Below are 22,296 nucleotides of genomic sequence, written 5' to 3'. Positions count from 1 at the left end.
TATCCTAAGATCATCTAAAATGCACAAGTGTGCCAAAAGAGGTGTTTTTATAAGGGAACCTCCAGCTGATTTTCCAGGAGGTAAATCATTTATGAAAAGACTGGGAGGAAAAACCAACAAGTCTACCTGGCTGTTTCTCAAGAACATTTAACCACTAAGATTACAGTTAAGATAACTATTATAACTATGATAACTATAAATAACTATTGTTCATTTTTCTCTGTGTGGCAAGCAAATCCCACCTTAGTAAAGAAAGGTAAAAGGGAACAAACGTTCTGGAGAGGAACCTTACTGATTTAGTAATATGTCCATCCTACTGTGACATGCTATTTTATCAAAAATTATATTTAAAAACTGGAGGCCACAATGCTTCAGACTATGTTTAAATTACTGTTCCTGCATGTATTTCAATAAGAAACATCTCTTTAATAGCTACAATAAACTAAAATACCAACACATTACTAAGCAATCAAGCTATTCTCAATGGAATTACATCTAGATTTTATTGATGAGTTTAAGCCTTTCTGAAACACCCAACTGCTAGAGAGAAAAGTTCAATATTATAAAGGTTTCGATTCTCTCCTTAATTGGAAGACATAATTCAATATGATTTCCCAACAAAAAAACAATGAGCTTTTGTTTGTTTTTTGGGGGTTTCTTTGTTGGTGAGGAAGATTCACCCTGAGCTAACATCTGTTGCCAATCTTCCTCTTTTTTTTGCTTGAGCAAGATTAGCCCTGAGCTAACATCTGCCACCAATCCTCCTCTTTTTCCTGAGGAAGACTGGCCCTGAGCTAACATCTGTGCCCATCTTCCTCTACTTTATATGTGGGATGTCTACCACATCATGGCTTGCCAAGCAGTGCCATGTCCACACCCGGGATCCGAACCAGTGAACCCCAGGCCGCTGAAGTGGAACATGTGAACTTAACTGCTGCGCAACTGGGCCGGCCCCTGTTATCTCACTTTACAGAGGCAGAAACTGAGGCATAAAGAGACTAAATAACTTGCCCAAGGGTACACAGATATTAAGCAAAGGAGATAGGATTTCAAGCCAGATAATCTAGTTCTACAACCTGCCTTCCTAACCACCATATGATATACCACACTGTTTTGCTTAGGCTTCAATACAAGATGAACTGAATACATAAGGATACCATTTCAAAATAGTTGAAAATAATGACTTATTTAATAAACAGTGTTGAGACAAATAACCAGTCATTTGTTATTTTCTTGTTGTTTAAAAAGGAGCTGATTATCAAAATATTGTTCCTTTCACGAAAGTAAATCTAGTTGAATCAAAGATTTAAATGTAAAGGATTAAAAGCACAACAGGATAAAACCCCTTTTAAAAATAGAAAAAGGGGGGTCAGCCTGTTGGCATAGCGGTTAAGCTTGCACACTCCACTTTGGCAGCCTGGGGTTCACAGGTTCGGATGCCAGGCACAGACGTACACACTGCTCATTAAGCCACACTGTGGTGGCATCCCACATACAAAATAGAGGGAGATTGGAACAAATGTTAGCTCAGTGACAATCTTCCTCAAGCAAAAAGAGGAAGATTGGTAACAGATGTTAGCTCAGGGCCAATCTTCCTCACAAAAAAATTAAATAAATAAATAAATAATAAAATAAAATAAAATAAAAATGGGAAAGGACTTTCCAAAACACTAAATTCACAGGTCATAAAAATACAAACTGGGGAGGTGATGTCAGGATCATGGCAGAGTAAGTTTCCCCAGTAATCTCTCCCCTCCAACATACAATGAAAAAGACATTCATACTCCAACATAGGACATCCAAACAGAACAAAAAAAAGGTCACAGAGTCCCATGCAGCCATACGATGGAGGGCGGAGAGGCGGGAGCCTCCCTTGGAGGAGGTAGAACAGGGTAAGAGAAAACTTTGATCCCTCCCCTGAAGACTGATACTGGGACCGCGGGAAGCCTTGGAAAGAGGAGGAAAGGGGGAGGGACGTTTGTTGGTAGGAACATCAAGGATCTCCCAGGGCCCTTGCAGCCTAAAGGGAAGCCTTCTATCAAGGCAAAACCTTTTGCTAGGTGGGGGTGGAGGGGACCTCATAAAGCCAATATCCCAGGAGAACAGATAGTGAGAGCAGACCAAGAAAACCCAAGAACATGCAGGAGAAAGCACCCCTCCTCCCACCTGTCCAGCACCTGGCATCTCAGCTGAAGGCAGAGAGCTCAGAATACGGGGCTCTCAACACCCACCCAGTGGCGACAGGCGGTAACAGCAACCAAATAACACCAGGAAGCAAAGACACAGAGCCACTCCCTCTAGCAATACCAAACATTATATCAGATCTTCAGACCACAGAGAAAATGGCAAGTACCCAGAAGTCAGTCCTGAGGACACCCAAATATGTAATCTAAATGAAAAAGAATTCAAAATAGCTCTCATCAAAAATCCCAACGAATTAAAAGAGGATAAAGAAAAACAATTCAACGAGATTGGGAGCTACTTCACAAGAGATTGAAACTATAAAGAAAAATCAATCAGAAATATTAGAGATGAAAGACACAATGGAAAAAATAAAATATGGATTCTCTGAATACTTGAGCAGACATCATAAAGGAGCGTATCAGCATAATTGAAGACAGACATGTTGAAATGCTCCAGAAAGAGGAGGAGAGAACTAAGACTAAAAAGAAATGAAGAAAGTCTCTGAGAAATAGCTGACTCATGTAGGAAATGCAACATAAGAAATACAGGTATTCCAGAAGGAGAAAAGAAGGAGAATGCAGCAGAAAGCTTGTTCAAAGAAATAACAGCAGAGAACTTTCCAAACCTAGAGAAGGAGATGGAAATCCATGCAGAAGACAATACCAGATCTCCTAAATATGTCAATGTAAAAAGACTAACTGCAAGGCATATAGTAGTGAAACTGGCAAAAGTGAATGACAAACAAAGAATACCAAGGGCAGCAAGGCAGAAGAAAATAACCTATAAAGGAATTCCTATCGGGCTTTGAGCAAATTTCTCTGCAGAAACTTTACAGGATAGGAGAGACTGGAATGATATACTCAAATCTTTGAAGGACAAAAATTTTCAGGATCCACAAGATATCCAGTGAAAATATCCTGCAGATATGATGGAGAACTAAAAACTTTCCCAGACAAACATAAGCTAAGGGAGTTCATAGCCATGAGAGCCTCCCTACAAGAAATCCTCAAGATGGTCCTCATACCTGGAGGGAAAAAAGGGAGAAAGGGGTTACAAAGCATGGAGTCAGGAGATAAACAGGTAGACAGAATAAGAACAGAATAGCAAATACTCAATTATAGCATTAAAGACAACGGGAAGGAAAACACCAAAAAAAAAGATAATCTTATTTTAACCACAAACTCATAACACAAAATGGAATAAGATGTGAGAAAAACAACTTAGGAGGGGAAGAGGAAAGGTACTGAATCGGTTTAGTCTAAGGAAATAAGAGGCCATTAGAAAAGTGACTATCTTATCCATAAGATTTTGAATACAAACCTCATGGTAACCACTAAACAAAAAAGCAGAGAGACACAAATAATAAATAAGGAGAAAACAAGGAAACACAACATAAAATACTACATAACTCAACTGGTAGAACAAAATACACAGGATGAGAAACAAAGGAAATGCAGGAGAACTAGAAAACAAGGGATAAAATGGAAGCATTAAGCCCTCATGTATTGATAATCACTCAACGTAAATGGATTGAATTCTCCAACAAAAAGACAGAGTGGTTAGATAGATTAAAGAACAAGACCCAACAATATGCTGCCTCCAGGAAACACATCTCAGCTCCAATGACAAACACGGGCTCAGAGTGAAGGGATGAAAGACTCCAAGCTAATGGCAAACAAAAGAAAGCAGATGTTGCAATACTTCAGATAAGACAGGTAAAGACAGACAAAGAGGGGCAGTACGTAATGATCACAGGGACATTCCATCACGAAGAAATAGATAAATATCTATGCACTCAAAACAGGAGCACCAAAGTACACAAAGCAACTATTAGCAAACCTAAAAGAAGATATTAATAATAAGATAATAATAGTAGGGGACCTCAACACTCCATTCACATCAATGGATAGGTCATCGAGACAGAAAATCAACGAGGAAACAGTGGAATTAAATGAAAAGCTGGACCAGTTGACTTAATAGACATATACAGAACACTCCATCCAAAAACAGCAGAATATACATTGTTCTCAAGTGTGCATGGAACATTCTCAAGGATAGGCTATGTGCTGGGAAACAAGGCAAGCCACAATAAATTTAAGAAGACTAAAGTAATAACAAGCATCTTTTCTGATCACAATGCTATAAAGCTAGAAATTAATTAGAAGAAAAAAGCTGAGAAAGCAACAAAGATGTAGAGACTAAACAACATGCTATTGAACAAGCGATGGATCACTGAGGAAATTAAAGGAGAAACCAAAAAATATCTGGAGACAGATGAAAATGAAAACATACCATACCAACTCATATGGAATGCAGCAAAAGCCGTATTAAGAGGGAAATTCACCACAATACAGGCTCACCTTAACAAACAAGAAAAAGCCCAAATCAGTAATCTCAAATTACACCTAACTGAATTAGTAAAGGAAGAACAAACAAAGCTCAAAGTCAGCAGAAGGAGAGAAATAATAAAAATCAGAGCAGAAATAAATGCTATTGAAACAAAAAAGGCAGTAGAAAGGATCAGTGAAACAAAGAGCTGCTTCTTTGAGATGACAAATAAAACTGACAAGCCCCTACAGACTTACAAAAAAAAGAGAGAGAGCTCAGATAAATAAAATCAGAAATGAAAGAGGAGAAATGACAACAGATACCACAGAAATACAATGGATTATAAGGGAATACTACAAAAAACTATATGCTAACAATATGGACAATCTATAGGAAACTGGTAAATTCTTAGACTCTTAGAACCTTCCAAAGCTGAATCAAGAAGAAATAGAGAATCAGAATAGATCAAACACAAGTAAAGAGATTGAAACAGTAATCAAAAGCATCCCAAAGAATAAAAGCCCAGGACCAGACAGCTTCCCTGGGGAATTCTACCCAACTTTCAGGGAGGATTTAAATACCTATGCTTTTCAAGCTATTCAAAAAAATTAGGGAAGATGGAACACTTCCTAACACATCCTACAAGGCCAACATCACTCTGATACCAAGCCTGACAAGGACAACATGAAAAAAGAAAACTAAAGGCCAATATCGCTAATGAACACAGATGCAAAAATCTTCAACAAAATATTGGCAACCCGAATACAACAATACATCAAAAAGATCATACATCATGATTAACTGGGATTTATACCAGGGACACAGGGATGGTTCAACATCTACAAATGTATCAGTGTGATACACCACATTAACAAAATGAGGAATAAAAACCACATGATCATTTCAACAGATGCAGGGAAAGCATTTTGAGAAGATCTAACAGCATTTATGATAAAAACTCTGAACAAAATGGGGATAGAAGGAAATTACCTCACCATAATAAAGGTCATACATGACAAACCCCCCAGCCAACATCATACTCAATGGGGAAAAACTAAACATCATCCCCCTGAGAACAGGAACAAGACAAGGATACCCACTATCGTCACTCTTATTCAACAAAGTACTGAAGGTTTTGGCCAGAGTAATTAGGCAAGAGAAAGGAATAAAAACTACACTAAGCTACCACCTTTTGCCTGTTATAATGGCTATAATCACTAAGACTAAAAATAACAAATTTTGGAGAGGGCGTGGAGAAAAGGAAACCCTCATACACTGCTGGCGGGAATGCAAACTGGTGCAGCCACTATGGAAAACAGTATGGAGATTCCTCAAACAACTAAAAATAGAACTACCATATGACCCAGCTATCCCACTACTGGGTATCTACCCAAACAACTTGAAATCAACAATCCAAAGTAGCATACGCATCCCTATGTTCACTGCAGCACTATTCACAATAGCCAAGACATGGAAGCAACCTCAGTGCCCAGTGACTGATGATTGGATAAAGAAGAGATATATATATATATATATCCCACATCTTCTTTTATTTATATATATATATATATATATATATACATCCCCAATGAAATACTACTCAGCCATAAAAAAAGACAAAATCATCCCATTTGCAACAACATGGATGGACTTGGAGGGAATTATGCTAAGCGAAATAAGCCAGATTGAGAAGGACAAACACAAGACGATTTCACTCATATGTGAATATAAACAAACACATGGACAAAGGAAACAGTTCAGTGGTTACTAAGTGAAGGGGGCTGGGGGGTAGGCACAGGAGATGAAGGGGAGCACTTATGTGGTGACAGACAAGAAATAATGTATAACTGAAATCTCACAAAGATGTAAATTGTTTTGAACTCAAATAAAATAAAAAAATACAAACTGGGGGCTGGCCCAGTGGCACAGCAGTTAAGTTCACACGCTCTGCTTCGGCAGCCCGAGGTTCACTGGTTCAGATCACGGGTGCAGACCTACATCCCGCTTGTCGAGCCATGCTGTGCCAGACGTCCCACATATAAAAAGTGAAGGAAGAAGGCCACAGATGTTAGCTGAGGGCCAGTCTTCCTCAGCAAAAAGAGGACTGGGGACAGATGTTAGCTCAGGGCTAATCTTTCTCAAAAAAAAAAATACAAACTGACAAATTCAACATAATTTAAGAGCCATGAATTGCAAGCAAACAAGCAAAGAAACATATACTAATTCAAAAGGAAATGCCAAACAGGAAAAACAATATTTGTAACATATAACACACAAAGGGCTAATTTCATTAATCTGCAAAGACTCCTTATACATTAATAAGAAAAATCACAACTCAAAGAAAAGCAAAAGGGAGAAGCCCAGTGGCATAGTGGTTAAGTTCGCATGCTCTGCTTTCGTGGCCTGGGGTTCGCAGGTTCAGATCTCGGGAATTGACCTACACACTGCTCATCAAGCCATGCTGAGGAAGCCTCTCAAATACAAAGCAGAGGAAGTCTGGCACAGAGGTTAGCTCAGGGACAATCTTCCTCAAGCAAAAAGAGGAAGACTGGCAAGAGATCAGGGCCAATCATCCTCACCAAAAAGAAAACAAAAGAAAAGAAGAAAAAAGGCAAAGAATGTTACAATATGTGAATTTATCTCAATAAAAAAATTAGGAAAAGGACATCAAAAAGCAATTCACAGAAACATAAACACAAAGAGCAAATGAAGACATCAAAATATGATCATCCTCATTCATATTTAGTGACATGAAAACTAATTCAAGGAGATAAAATTTTTCAACTTTAAAATGGGCAAAAATTAAGAAGTCTGCTAATACCTAGATGAAGGTCTCTACCATTTCAGAGAAAGGAACGAGGACTTCTTTGAGAGATGCCAGGTCTGGTGCAGAAAACTGCCCAATGAGCCTGGAACAGCTTGTCAACCAGAAAGCAAAGAAGCTACCAACGACCACTGGACTACTGTCCAAAGGACACAGGATGAACTTGAAGAGGCTCCTACTGACCAAAAATGAGAGTTTTTCAGCATTATAACGAATAAAGAGAGCAATGGAGTGAAACATTTCAAAAATGTCTACAACTAAAAGTTCAAGACAAAACTTAAAAACAAAAAAACCCATCAATCATCACCTCTGCAATTACCAGGGCACCAACTCATTCTTAAAACTGGCAAGAGGGAAAAAATTAGACATCCATCCGCCTTTCCTATACGAACTACATGAAAATATATATACAACAAGGTAACTCAACACTTGATGAAAGACCACGTTCTTTAGAGGAAAATTCCAATTAATAAACATAAAAAGAATAAAATATCACAAATTCTCCAAAGATAAATAGCAACCCCTCTGTAACAGGAGAAAAGGGACAGATAAAAACACCCTTCAGGACTATGGGTTTTATTTTTTTTTTTACAATAAACTTCTACTCTCTGTAAATTTTTTAAAAACTGAATTAACAACTTTATTATAATCATGACCATTATTAGCAAATTAGCACTTTTTAAACCTGCTTATTGCCCTTTCTATCACTAGTATGACAAAGCAGAAAAACCCTATAACAAAGCAGTAGATGACAAAGAACCTTTGTTTCCTAAAAGCACGATTCTAGTTTCCAATGACGATTTCCTCATAGAAATCACTTTACCCATCACTAACAGTAGTTACATAAATTGTTTCTTAATTAATCTATCTACATATCCCGTAAGAAATATGCGTCAAATTCAGTCTCAAGAATGACAGAATCATGTACCAAACAGGTTTTTCACTTCCTCGCACACAGAGAACCAGACTGGGCAGAAATGATTAAAGCCCTCCAAAAAAGAAAAGGGCCTGCACCATTCCTAGAGACGAGGAGAAGAGAATGCTCACCCGTATTTTCCAAAGAGCGACACTGTTGTTCCTCCCACAGGCACTGCCTTTCCTGGTCCATACACATCCCATATGGTCAGGGCCACCTGGGCATTCCTGGGCAGGTCAGGGTATTTCACAGGCAGTTTGAGCCATTCATTCCAGCTATGAAAATAAAGTCAACATAAACATATATATATATATAACTGTCTTTTAAATTAACAAACCACACAAGAAGGTTTGGCCAGAGAAAATGTCCCAAAAGATTACTACAAAAAAGAAGGTGGCAGTTAGCTCAATTTTGCTCTAGGCAACTCCAATTTTCAATACAGAACACATGAAACAAAATTTTTTAAAAACAAAGCTCATGTAAAACAACAGTGGTAAATCCTTTAATCAAGAAACTCAGGGGCTGGCCCAGTGGCACAGCGGTTAAGTTCACACTTTGGCGGCCCTGGGTTCACTGGTTCGGATCCCAGGTGCAAAGCTACACAACGCTTGTCAAGCCGTGCTGTGGCAAGTGTTCCACATATAAGTAGGAGAAAATGGGCACAGATGTTAGCTCAGGGCCAATCTTCCTCAGCAAAAAGAGGAGGATTGGCAGTAGATGTTTGCTCAGGGCTAATCTTCCTCAAAAAAAAAAAAGGAAAAGTTTGTCGCCGGCACCGTGGCCAAGTGGTTAAGTTCGCACAATCTGCTTCAGCAGACCAGGGTTTCACTGGTTCGGATTCTGGGCACAGACATGGCACCAATCATCAAACCACGCTGAGGCGGAGTCCCACATGCCACAACTAGAAAGACCTACAACCAAAATATACCAACCACTATGTACTGGGGGAATTTGGGGAGAAAAAGCAGGAAAAAAAAAGACTAGCAACAGTTGTTAGCTCAGGTGCCAATCTTTAAAAAAAAAAAAAGAAACTCAGACAACATCACTAAAACACAAGGAATATGATAATGGCCAATAAAAATCTGGGAAACCACTTAAACCTGTTAGAACCAAACCTGTTTTGAACTGAACTATGATGTTCTATAAGCATTCTCCAGAACACTTAGAGAAGTGTTTTCTCTGAAGAGAAAAAAATCAGAATGACTCATATTACCTGAAAACACTGCTGAGGATGATATGGTCCCAAATGCCTTAATAAAGCAGAAAAAAACAACCAACTTTAAAGAGACTGAAGCAGCCTATCCACTACCTTCATGACATGAAGTTACCAGACTGCTGTGGCCAGACGTGACAATTTTTTTACGAGAGATTTTTCTGTTCCTCAAGTTATTTCATTAATACTGATAATGCTTAACTATTAGTTTTTTATGCTTTCAAAGCATGTCTGTATATATGATTTCACTAAGGACTGTTCTTAATAATATAGCAATAACAGCAGAACTCTTTTTTTTTTCACTCTCTACTCATCTCTGCAAATTTTCTTCGGTATTCAAACTTCACACTGGATTTCTTTGACAATTTCAAAGCCCTTAAATAAGAGATGGCTTTCAAAATCCCAGACGAAAACTATGCAAACAATACACAAAGTAATACCCAGCAGACACAGAAAATTGTTTCTCTGTTTACTCAAAATTATTCTGTTTACTCAAAATTATTCTTAAAGGGGTATATCCCAATCTAGGTCAAATATATCTGCACTGGTATGAAACTGAACAGAATTCTCAAAAACTCAAAGAGTAAGTCATTTATATCCACCATATAAATTCAAGAGCCTACAGGCAAATTAGAGATGGCTATCAATTTAAAAGAGAATCAAAAAGTCATTAAATCCTTTTCTTGCATGAAGTTCTTAAAAAAATAAGTCATATGCTTTAAAAAGCCATTCTCCACTACAGATAACTTGAGGAACTAAATGAACTTATTTAATTACTATCCACATGGTGGGCCAGGCTGAAAAGGTAAATACTAAGCAGTGTCATCTTGTGCCAATGAACAAACCACCCTAAATTTGTGCTTCTAAGACTTTTTTGGGGTCACAAATCATCTCAAAACATATCTAATAAAAGCTTGGAGCTCTGTTCCCGTACAAACACGCAAGACACACAAACTCTGCATACAATTTCAAGGTTTTGTAGACTTCCTGATTCCAGATTAAGAACCTCTGATACAATTAAAGCATTTTGGTCCACCATTTTAGGTGTAATGATGGTACGGTTGTTATATTTAAAAAAGAGATATACAGAAATATTTACAGTTAAGATGGTATAATATTTGGAATTTGCTTCAAATAGTGGACATAGATGAAACAAGATTAGCCTTGATTTAGTAATTATCAAAGCTAGGCGATAGGGCCTTGGAAGTTCATTGTATTATTCTCTCTACTTTCACAAGTCTGAAATTTGCCAGAATAACAAATGTATACACACACACACACACTTCGTGTGTATATCTAGCCACAAAAGGACTAGTAAAGAAATTATACCTTTAAAATAGTTGGTTTCAATGTAGCCAGATCACCAGAGCTCAGGCTTCTGCTGTCTCTGAACACTGTCAGCATGCTAGGCCACACCTGGTAAATTCAGGGCTGTACGTACCCTCAACAGCAGAACTTGGCAGTCCATATGGCCACACCTTGTCTTCCATGAAGACTGTGGGAATAAACTCCTTCCTCAAGAGGAACACAACCTATGGATCCTGCACTGAGCTACCAGGGTGCTGAATAATACTCATGGATCAATCATTAAAACTGCACCATACAGAGCCAACCCTGATGGCCTAGTGGTTAAAGTTCAGCGCACTGCACTTTGGGAGCCCAGGTTTGGTTCCCGGGCACGGAACCACAGCATTCATCTGTCAGTAGCCATGCTGTGGCGGTGACTCACATAGAAGGACTCACAACTAGAATATACAATTATGTACTGGGGCTTTGGGGAGGAAAAAAAAGGAAAGAGGAAGACTGGCAACAGATGTTAGCTCAGGGCAAATCTTTCCCAGCAAAAAAAAAAAAACACTACATCATACAATCTATCAAATAAGAACTGTCAAGAAGTTAAACTAAGAACTCACAATACTGTTCTGGAAAAATAGGGACTTCATGTTCATTATATTTACCTTGTATCCCAACAATGGTTTGCTAATGCACCATGCTCTATAAACCACGAACTTACAAAGGTGGTTTCATATTTAAAATAATAATAAAAATTGGATCCAAACAGATGACAACAGATCTCTCTAAACACCTAAGCTCCAAATATCAGGTTGGACAACATTTCAGACTATCCAGAAGTGTTCACGTGTTCAAGGGCATAAAATGGCAAAGAATTTAAAGATGCTACACATATGCTTTTGGTTTGGGTCTTTTTGTGAATCAGTCAAATTCTTATAAAAATAAGTCAATATACTGAAAACAAACATAAATTCACTTCCACCTTAATTGCAGTTATAATACTGCTATGTGTGATACTTTATTCTATCTGAGTAGGTTATTGCTTTAAACTACGCAATCAGTGCTTATAGCTATCAAATAACGAAATTTTAAAAACCAAAAATTCCTCTGTAATCCCTACCAAACTATACTCCATACCTGCAACGTCTATAAAGAAATGGGAGAAAAGTCTGGAACTCACCATATGCAATAAAACAACTTACTTCCATCTTGTACTAAATGCCTTGTAGGATGTTCTCACTGGCAAGGCCAGAGGCTTCCCTTCTGCAAAAACTTGACAAGTAACATAAAGGTCAGAGCACGTCTCTTGGTACAGTCCTGAAAACTTCAACATTGGGTCTTCTAGAACGGCTTTGTAACTCTTTTGTTCTCTCTTCCCTTCCAAACTTCCTCTGGAAGCATAAAACAATAACGTTTAGATACATTTTTTTAAGCATGTACACAACAAATACTAAGAAGAGTTTATGCTTGTGTCACAGTAAACTGCTGCTACCTAAACATTGTCCTATATATGAAATTAAACTTACTTTTATATCTAATAAAGGCCTCTTAAAAATCCTAACATACCTAAGATCATTCCTTTCTTCATCAACATATTTCTCTATGTTAGGCTGCTTAATTTGAAACAGTGTCATCAACTCTTGGTCTATCATCTAGATGTCACCAGCTTTCCAGGCCTTAATTTCATTTTATTAATTTCAAGCTGACCACTTATTCATCTATTCTTCCAACAAACATTTACTGTACTAGGCACAGAGGTCCAGAAATAAAAGACAACATAGTATTACAAGAAAATGTTAAGTCCTTGCTTCTGGGGAAGAAACACACTTTTTAATTGCATATTCTTCTTGTACTCTTTCAATTTTTTATTTTACTATGTAGATGTATGTATGATCACTTCTTTAAGTTGAAAATAAAGTGTTATAAGTCATAAAAGATATTCACAAGATACTATAAAAGAGGAAAGAACATTGCTTGGACATCAAGATTACATAAGATATTGTGCCAGGCACTTTATGTACTCTTTCTTACTTATTTTTCACCATATTCTTATTTTATAAACGATGAAGCAGAAACTCAGAGATCAAGCTCATTACCCAGGATCACAAAGTAAGTAACAAAGCTGAGACTAAAAACCAGGGCAGAAGAAGCCAACACGAACCTTCTTCCCACCATAGAAAGATACATCAAAAAGTCTCAGGAGCACCTAACCCAGATACATGCCTGAAATGAGCCTGAACAAGATAAGGCAGATGGGAGCCGAGGAGGTAGGAAGTCAGCCCAGAAGACAAGAACAGGAGACACAAAGGCAAAGAGGCAAGACGGTGTGTCTGGGGCAATCCAAGTTGTTTGATTGTATAGCGAAAGCATAAAGCTCATGGTGAGGAAGAAGCTGGAGGTGAAAATGCAAATTAAGGGGAAAATGAAATTTCAGTACAGTGCCTGACACAAAGTGAACATGCAAAAATCTGTTCACTGAATTATCTGAAGTGAGAGTAATATAATCAGATTTGTACTTATGGCACTTTTGGCAGGGGGATAAGAACGTAATGGAGAAGTGGTATTCAAAGCAAACAGATCACTTAAAAGAACTTCAGCCAAAATTAGAAAGGAAAATGGCAGGCTAAGGCTAAGGGCAGTAGGGCAGAAAAGGGGGCAGGGATCAAAGATATTTAGCAGGTAGAGTCAAGACAACTTGTGAATGACTAAACGGAGAAGGTAAGAGAGGGGAGTCAGCACAACTGGAAGTTTTCTGTCTTAACCACCTTGATGAATGATGTTAACAATCACTGCAGGTGTGCTGCCCTTTGCCTGAGGCACATGTATTGACTATTGAGCAAACATATTATGAATGACGTTGTGATTAATAATTTGTGATAGCTTTCACATACGAAAATACTTCTAGAAGACTTGCCTTAAAATGGACAGAATTTTCAACTCAGTCCTACCCGTTCCCCATCTCAGTTCCATTATTCTCATATCAAGATGTCATGCCCTTTACTTCAACCATGATGCCCCAAGATTTTCCTGCAAGGCTCCTTTCTCAGATCTCTGGTCCCTTTCCACCTAGCACCTTCATTTTTGACTCACAACCTCGCTGGCTAAACAATTCTAGACTGTCCAAAGATTCAACCTAAGCATCTATCACCTCCGGCGCTTCTAATACTACACTCACGTGCTCATCTTCTCAACCCCCACACCTGCCTGTGTCTACCTCTCCATAACTTCTGCAGTCTCTATTCCACCTTCTAGCCCCGTTCTAAAGTAAAGATCTTCCAATTATTAACTGCGTGAAGATGACTTTACCGAGGCTTGATTTCTTCATCGGTAAAACGGGACGGTAAGAACCCATCAAGAGGTTGCTGTGAACAGCAAAATGCTTTGAGGAAAGTAAAACACCGCGCGACTTTAGGGCTATACCTACCACTGTCCTTCTCACAGAGACCACGTCCTCAATCCTTCCCCACATGGCTCCTCCCCACTCTCCGTTCTCCCCGCTTCCCCGGCCACGGCCTTCAGGCTAGTAACCACTTTCACTCCCCAACTCCCAGGCACCTGCCACCCCGTCCCTAAGCTCCAGCAATCGCAGCCCCGTCCCCAGATTCTCTTACATCTTAAGCTGCACGTTGATGTCCAGGTCACAACTGTAGATGTAGTGAAACTTCTCCGCTTCCCCCATGGCGCCCCGTGCAAAAACAGGACCTACGGCTGGAAGCAGGGCACTGGAACCACGGCGGGACTGAACCGGCCGAGCCCCACAACACGGGCGCTTCCGGCCTCGCCTCTCCGCCCGAGGGCAGCCAATCCCTGCCCGCAGCGCGACCGGATGCGGCGGAACCACCCGCCCAGGCTTCCATTCTGCGCATGTGCAGAAGGCGCCCACCATCTTGCTTAAGGGCAAATCGGATTCCAGAGACACAGCCTATCTGGTTAGGTTCCAGGCTTCCTGTGTTCTTCCTGTCTTAACAGGATTTTACTTTTTTTAAAGAAAATTGGAAGCTGTCGTTTGAGCTTGAGCTGTACCTAAAATCAATGCAAAAGCAAATTCGATTGAAAAAGATTTGTGACAACTTCCACTGGCTGTAGGCTGAACAGGGAACAATTACGAGAATTAGAATTTTGCCAAGTGTAAATTCCAGTGGCCTTTCGAAAAATTATGGATTTGATCACTAATTTGCTATCTCAAGCAAAGATTTCCTCTTTCTGCTCTAAAGAGTGGAGAAAGGGCTAAACAAAGAACAAGGGAACCGGGATTCCCGTTTTGGCACTACCAATCTTTAAGCTGCTTTGGACAAAATACTTGGGTGCTTGTTTACACTGGATGTATTCAGACCCAATGTGACTTCCAAGACCTAACCCCAGTTAAAACCTAGAAACGTCCAATAATGACTCTAGAACTCAAATTTCTGAATGCTCTGAACAACAACAACAATGCTTTTCATAATATTTAATATTATCTAAAATTGTAATCTTCATTTCCAACTAGATTCGAAACTCTTTGAAGGCAAGAATAGTGTGTCATATACTTCTTTGTCTGCCCCTATTGGCGCCCAATACATTGCTGAGTTGAGTAATTCCTGTGTATTATTGATGATATTGAATAAAAGTCTCTATTTTCTATGTGTTTATTTTTAGGTGCCACATTGTAAGAGGGACACCTGCTAGAGTGTGTGTAAGTTACAGTAATTAGGGAAAAAATATCTTTCATGGAAAGGTTGAAAGGAGTATAGCTGTTTAACCTGGAAAGGCAAAAAATGACTACTGCACAATGCTTTTTCCAAACTAAGTACTCAAAAATATTTGTGGAAGCAAGACTAAGGAAAAACATGACAGTTATCCTCCTATAACTTCAACTTCCAACAAAAAGAACAGCAGACTTGATTTGTTCCTAAGTATAACTACCACCAAGGTTTGGAACTTACAGGAAATGTAGTTTCAGCAAACAATAAAAATTAAGCTTTTTAATCATAAGAGCTGTCCAACAATAAAACAAATAGTTACAGCTGCCCTGTCTAAGGGATAATTCCAGCAATGGTGTGAGGTTTGATGTGAAACAGATTTCTCAAACTTGAATAAAATTGTAGAGGATTAAATGCTCTCATCCTAGACTTAAATTACTTTTATTATAATATTATTTAATGTATAATCGTAAGTAAAAGTCTGTATGTATAGATATATATTCTTATAAACTATTAAAAAATCAAACTTACAAATTAAATGTAAAAACTTCAAATTAACAACCTTAGTAGAATACATGGTCTTTCTCTGAAACTCTATTGCCTACAACACTGAAATGTCATTGACTACTCTTACAGGACCAGTTCTTTGAAATTCAGCACATCTATACTGCTGTCTACCACATGGCATTCAATTTTCTTGCCTCATTATCTAACTCAAATTACTATGATATGTTCATTAGTGTAAGTACCGTGATGGCATTTGGCCTTTTCTTGGCCCCCAAAGCATTTTTGGTTTTAAGTCTATTTCTGTCCTTTTCTCATTAGCTCACAGCAGTTGAAGTAATACTAATTGACCCAAACACAGTCACAAACACAACACAGATAAAGGCATAAAAATGAAGTATTAGTGCTTAGTTCTGAGATATTCACTCATAGAAGACATGGTAGACTTATATTAACTTTTCCAAGAAAATCATCAGTAAAAATAACGTTAAAAATTTATTATGGGGGAATCTTAGAAGACTGGACTGTAATTGTTGGACATTAATGCAACAAGAAAAACTAATATGCCAGTAAGGAGGAGGATTTTGGTAGGTCATAGAGGCATTGTAAAAGTCACAGAAGCCAAAACTGATTGTGCCTTTCCTGGACCAACCATGGGTGAGGAAGATATTGATTATTAGATCTGGGTATCCAAGTCCAGTTGGCAAGGTTATGTCCATAGAGGAAATGGAAGCCTTAGGCATCTTATCCTGAAAGGAAAGGAATGATAATTTTTTTCCCATTTGATCTCTTACAACTCATAAATATAACACACACATAATTATAGAACGCAATTTGCATTGCAAGAACCCACATTTCCACAGACCACTGCTGATCTGTAGGAAAGTAACTTTTATGCATAGGTGTTTTCTTTGTGTGTTAGGCTACTTCATTGACTGGTCCCATGTTTAATTCACTTTTGGAGTTGTAGTTTTCATTTTGTGTTTCTTTTGCCATATTGTTTCAATTTCACGTTTAATTATTCAAATAATGTTTGAATGATGGTTGAAAAGTTTGTTGATAATGGTCTATTCCTTCAAGTTGCCCACAACTCGTGGAGTGATAATGAGGTTTGTTTTTGTCAGTTTCTGTCACCCAATTTATCCTCTTTAGCTTGTAATAAAAAAAATTGCACTCATAGTTTAAAAAAGCAACCATCTATTATTGAACTTCTGTCAAGAAAAAATGACTCTGATATTGTGAGATTAAAATGATCTCATAATTCCTTTTTCTCTAATTAACAAAAAAAATAGCCTTTACAAGTTTTCTAATAACTCCAGGTGTCTTAGAACCTAATCACATGAGAGAACAGACAACGGTGTCAGGAAACTTGAAAAATCTTATATCATAAGCCAAGACTCTTGGCCATTTGTCAAGCGACAATGTGGAAAAAGATGGATGTGAGAATGTCTCCTAGTGATTCTGGAGCAGGAACTCACAAGGCCTGGGTAGGGATTCCATTCAAAAAGGTAATTTCTATCAGCTACAAAGAGGAAAAGATCAAAAGCATGAGGTATTTTGAAAAATAAAAAAAGTATATCTTGCATGTGTCCCCCTTTGTACTATTTCTGTTATGTAATAGAAGAAGCTCCTTTCTCAGTGTCACAAGTGAGAAAAGAAAATTTGTAGTAGGGCCGGCAGGGTGGCGCGGCAGTTAAGTACTCACATTCCGCTTCAGCGGCCCAGGGTTCGCTGGTTCAGATCCGGGGTGTGGACAATAGCACCGCTTGGCAAGCCATGCTGTGGTAGGCGTCCCATATATAAAGTAGAGGAAGATGGGCATGGATGTTAGCTCAGGGCCAGTCTTACTCAGTGAAAAGAGGAGGATTGGCAGCAGTTAGCTCACAGCTAATCTTCCTCAAAAAAAAAAAAAGAAAATTTGTAGTTGAATCATATCACTGTCAAGAATCATAGCTATAAAGTGGATTGGGGTCATATCTCCCCTAGGAAGTATGATCAAGTCATGCCCAATGAACATGGTTGTGGGATGAGCTCTTTGTCCCTCTTCACCCCTCTCACTCAACATGGTAAGGATCTCTAATACTCAGACCTTGGAAAAGAGAGTTAAAAAACAGTATGAGAAATATCTGATTGTTATTTATATTCTCTTGAGTCAACATTTTAAAAGATTTTAAAAACTCTAAGCCCCATCAACTCTGGGCTTTTACAAAGCTATACTGGACCCTAGGAGATTCTCCATCATCCTCCCCCATCCCACCAAAGGAACATCTGTTAGATCTTTGCATTGCAAGCCTAAGATCACACCCTCCAAGAAGCCTCCTCTGACCTCACTTTCCTCCCCAACCCTAGTTAAGTCCTCTTACTCAAAAAGCTATCATTCCTTCTAGTCTTCTTTCACAGTATTTTCAAGAGTTCCTGCTAGAATAATTCAGCTAATGGCTGTCTCTCTCACTAGACTACAAGGTCTCCAAGGGAAGAGTTTGTGTCAATTTTACTTAGCGCTGTACCCTACTTTAGTTCCTGGCACATAGTGGTGTTGAATAAGGATAGTAGGAAAGAAACTAGCTCTTGAAAGACTACTATCTGTCAGATAACACGTTAGGTGATTTCATGTAGATTATGTATTTAATTATTTCAACAAATTAGTGAGGAAGGTGCTGTTACCCTATTTTACAGAAAAGTAACTATAAGGTAGTTTAGATGATAGCTAATGTATGACAGAGCCAGGTGTGTCTGACTTCAAAATGCATAATATCTTTACCAAACTATGAGGAAGTATTCCAGAACAATTCTGGAACTTTTCCAACAAAAACTAAACCATTAATGGAGGTATGTTTAACATCCTTGGTGCTATTTAGTACTACCATTGATCCTCTACCTCTATATAGATTATACTCTCAGGTAAATGTCTTGACTCATTACACATTAACTCCACGGAGGGAGGAGATTTTGATCCACTCCATCTTTGCAGGTCCTCCATTTATTTAAAAAATGTTTACTGAGTGCTTAAAATGTGCCATGAACTACACCAACCATTGTATTAGACATTGGCCTCTCCAATCTCACCAGGAAGAAAATGGTGTGCCCCATCTTGTGTGTGGTGCCACCCCTGGTATCCCTCAATGTCATCATGCAACCTGTCCTGTAAGATCAGAGGCTACAAAGAGCTTTATTTCATTTGTTCTGTAAATATTGTGGGATGGCAATAACTTTAGACATTGCTGAGAACTCATTGTTAGGAAACGCATTGCAATGAGTGCATCCTCAGCCTACATTATGTTAGATCTACAACTATAGTCTGTGTTCACTCCTTACTTGTGCATCTACGTGCTCCACAGGACAGAGATGCTGCTGTTATTTTGGGCACTTCTTATTGCCTTTCCTGTGTGCGTTTGTGTTTGTGCATGAATATCTAATCACGGACACGTTGTTGACCCAGCACTCAGACTTGCTTCTCTGAGAGAGAAGGAAGAGGAGCGATCAGAGTCTGAGTCCATAGACAATAATTAGTGACACAAGTAGTTCCTTGTGATCCCTGGAATCATTCTAAGTCACTTTGCCACCTACCCAAATTCTATAAATGCACAAGGAGAGAGTGACAGAGATCTCAAAAAAAAGGAAAGATCTTCACTATGTTGTAGGAATTTATCTTTTAATGAGAAAAAGAACAAAGAGCTTATTTAAACACTAAAAGAAACCCTGAAATGAAAAAAATAGGCGGGGAAAGAGAGAGAATTGTTCACTTGAGAGTCTGCTTGGATTTGAGCTATGTGTTATTGTGAAGTTTCCAAAAGTTAATACTCATTCCGGAAAGAGAGGGATGCTTATCAGACTGGAGGGGGATTTAATAGGGGAACAGACAGAGAAAGACTCAAATGAGAGAATGTGAGAAGTAAAACACTGGGCCCTCCATCTTCTCAGAGAAACCAAGCCTAACTAAGGTGCAGGGGTGAAAATTTGTCTCTTTTTTCATCTTAAAGACAGTTGGAGGTGGTCATTGAGAGGATGTGACCACTGGTTGACCTACAAGCTGGACCCAGGCAATCAGAGGCTCTTCATCTCCCTCACCTGTCCTTGGAAGGTAACTTCTATCCACTATTCCCACAGCGGGAACCATTTTCAAGGAAGTAGCCGTGAGAGACAGCAGTGTGTCGTTGAGACTATCTGGATGGTATATGGGACTGAAGCCAGTAAAGACTGAACCCAGACTGAATTCTCTATATAAACTCAAGATTCTGGTGGGTGGGTTCAGAGATCTACTCATCTCCCAGCCGCCCAAGAAAAGCCTCATAGGTAAGTACCCTTGCTTATTAAGCCTACCACCTACCAATCTGGAGAGGCCTGTCCCTTTCTCTGGTCTCTCTTTGCCCTCTGTGTGTGGGAGTCAGTTTCAGATTTCACCTGGGAAGCTCCATGTTTGTGAACCAAGAAAGACAAAACAACACAAAGTGTGGTTCTATCCCAGGGCTTTTCACAGCAGTTAAGAGAAAACAGGCTTTCTAGAAACCTCATGGACTATTTAAAATTGCAGCTAAGTTTTAGTTGTTTTGTGAAATGGTTATTTTCTATTTGTCTCTCAATGTTTGTTTGAAGGTATCAGTTCTGTGTAATATCCTTTCTCTTATTCTATGTTCAGATTTTGCCTCTATCTTCACCCAGCAGTGGGATAGTAAATTATTGTGTGTAAGGTCATCATGCACTGAATTAGTGAATATTGAATTATAGCTCTTAGTGGAAATAATGTTATTTGGGGGTACAGTGGGGTTATGTTCTTGCAAGCCTCTGGTCACAATATTTTCATCAAACGATGAACACATAACCTTGTGTTACATGTTTCTGTTTAAAGACACCTTATTTAATATATGTTGTTAATTTGTTAACGTTGAACTCATGGCCAACAGCACTATAACTCATGCCCGAATGAAGTTTACCTAACATGTATTTCTTCCATGAGGCACATCACATTCTTCTTGCTCTTAGGAACACCAGACAACACTTCAGCACTGCATTTGGGGGCTATTTTAAACAGTGAAATCACCAATAAAAAACACAAAAATTGCAAACAAACAAACCACAACATGGCACTAAATAGTCTGCAAAAAAGACATTTGTTTGCAGTATAAGAACTGAAAGAAGAAGACAGAGCGTTGCATTGTTTGACCTCAGCTGGGAACATGTGTTTCAGGCGACTCTGATTTTACACTGCTCCCAGTGACTCAAATACTCCATCATGGCTATGAGTATTCATTTGGGGGTTACAAATAAATTTCAGCAAGCAGGCAAATTCGCAAATACGGAATCTGTGACTAATAAGAATCAACTGTATTTGTTCTCAAAGGAGAATGAAGAGTTTCTCTGAGTCGGTGTGCATGTGATTCACTAGGGGACCTTACTAAAATTCAGATTCTGATTCGGTAGATATGGGGTGGTGGGGCCTGAGAGTCTTCATTTCTAATGAGTGAGGCTAAGACTCTCATGAGTAGGGATAATCCGTATCATCCATTCCTCTTCATTTAGAGACACAGAAATTGAATCCTGTACAGACTAAAGTAAATTGCTAAGGTCATACGGGTAATTATAGAGTTGGAACTGGAGTACAGTGTTCGAGAAGACTTCATGGAGGAAGTGGACCTCTGCAAGGCTAAGAGGCACCAACTAAATTTATGGTTAGGGTTTCTTAGAAAGCTATTGTAGGGGAGGAACGCATTTTCTCGACCCTCTCTGGGGTCGTCTGGCTGGAGAACGAATTAAATTCACATGAGACAGAATAGCAGGAGAAAATTAAACAAAGCTTTATAACATGTATACATGGGAGAGGTCAGGCAAGCTGAGCAACTCTCAAAAATGGCTGAAGTCCCCACCTTAAATATCATCTTCAGCTAACGGCAAAGGAGGATGTTGGGGGTGGGGGGAGTCAGTTACAGGAGGTTACCAGAAACAGGAATAAGATTATTATGCAGATTTAAGTCTTTGCCTTTGGCATTGATTAAGAGTTTCTAGAGGTAAAGTTATCCCCCCTTCTTCCTGGTAGAGAGGGGGATATCTTTACAGTTGGAGATTTCCTTTATAATGTAAATGTCTCCTAACAAAGGGCAAGCAAGTTCCAGTCCTCAGAGCCCCCTTCCCTGTCCCAGTTTATTAAAAGCAATCAGCCCCAAATAATCATCATACCAAAGAGACATATCTTGGGGTGGCCACATCCAGGCCCCCACACTATGATCTGCTTTGGTTGCTCTTTGCTTCTCCCCTTCTCCATTCTATCGTAAATCTCCTTGCATTTCTTGAAGGCTACCTCAATGCTATGGAGGGTCTTCTTAATACTTCTTAAAAAGAACAAAATCTGTCTAATAGGATT

At 38.9% G+C, this 22,296-nt stretch overlaps 1 protein-coding gene across 15 annotated transcripts in view; it reads right to left on the bottom strand.

The window, feature by feature from the left end:
- PIK3C3 (phosphatidylinositol 3-kinase catalytic subunit type 3) overlaps window positions 1-14,565 on the bottom strand; it is a 152,057-nt gene extending 137,492 nt beyond the window's left edge. For 10 of the 15 annotated variants that reach the window (XR_011441493.1, XR_011441491.1, XR_011441497.1 and 7 more), the window contains exons 1-3: window positions 14,370-14,540; window positions 11,961-12,149; window positions 8,384-8,527 (exon numbers count right to left, since the gene is read on the bottom strand). Coding sequence is in view for 5 of the 15 variants with exons in the window: in XM_005612856.4 (XP_005612913.1) it covers window positions 8,384-8,527; window positions 11,961-12,149; window positions 14,370-14,437 (401 nt within the window). In the remaining 10 variants the exon portion in view is untranslated. Of the gene's footprint in view, window positions 1-8,383; window positions 8,528-11,938; window positions 12,150-14,369 lie in introns of all 15 variants that reach the window. The other 5 variants (XR_011441495.1, XM_070275628.1, XM_001497768.7 and 2 more) reach the window with 4 other exon arrangements.
- Window positions 14,566-22,296: the final 7,731 nt, after the last annotated feature.

Source organism: Equus caballus, chromosome 8, assembly GCF_041296265.1.
Source record: "Equus caballus isolate H_3958 breed thoroughbred chromosome 8, TB-T2T, whole genome shotgun sequence".
Classification (NCBI taxonomy): Eukaryota; Metazoa; Chordata; class Mammalia; order Perissodactyla; family Equidae; genus Equus; species Equus caballus.
This window is presented reverse-complemented; position numbering and strand designations above follow the sequence as displayed.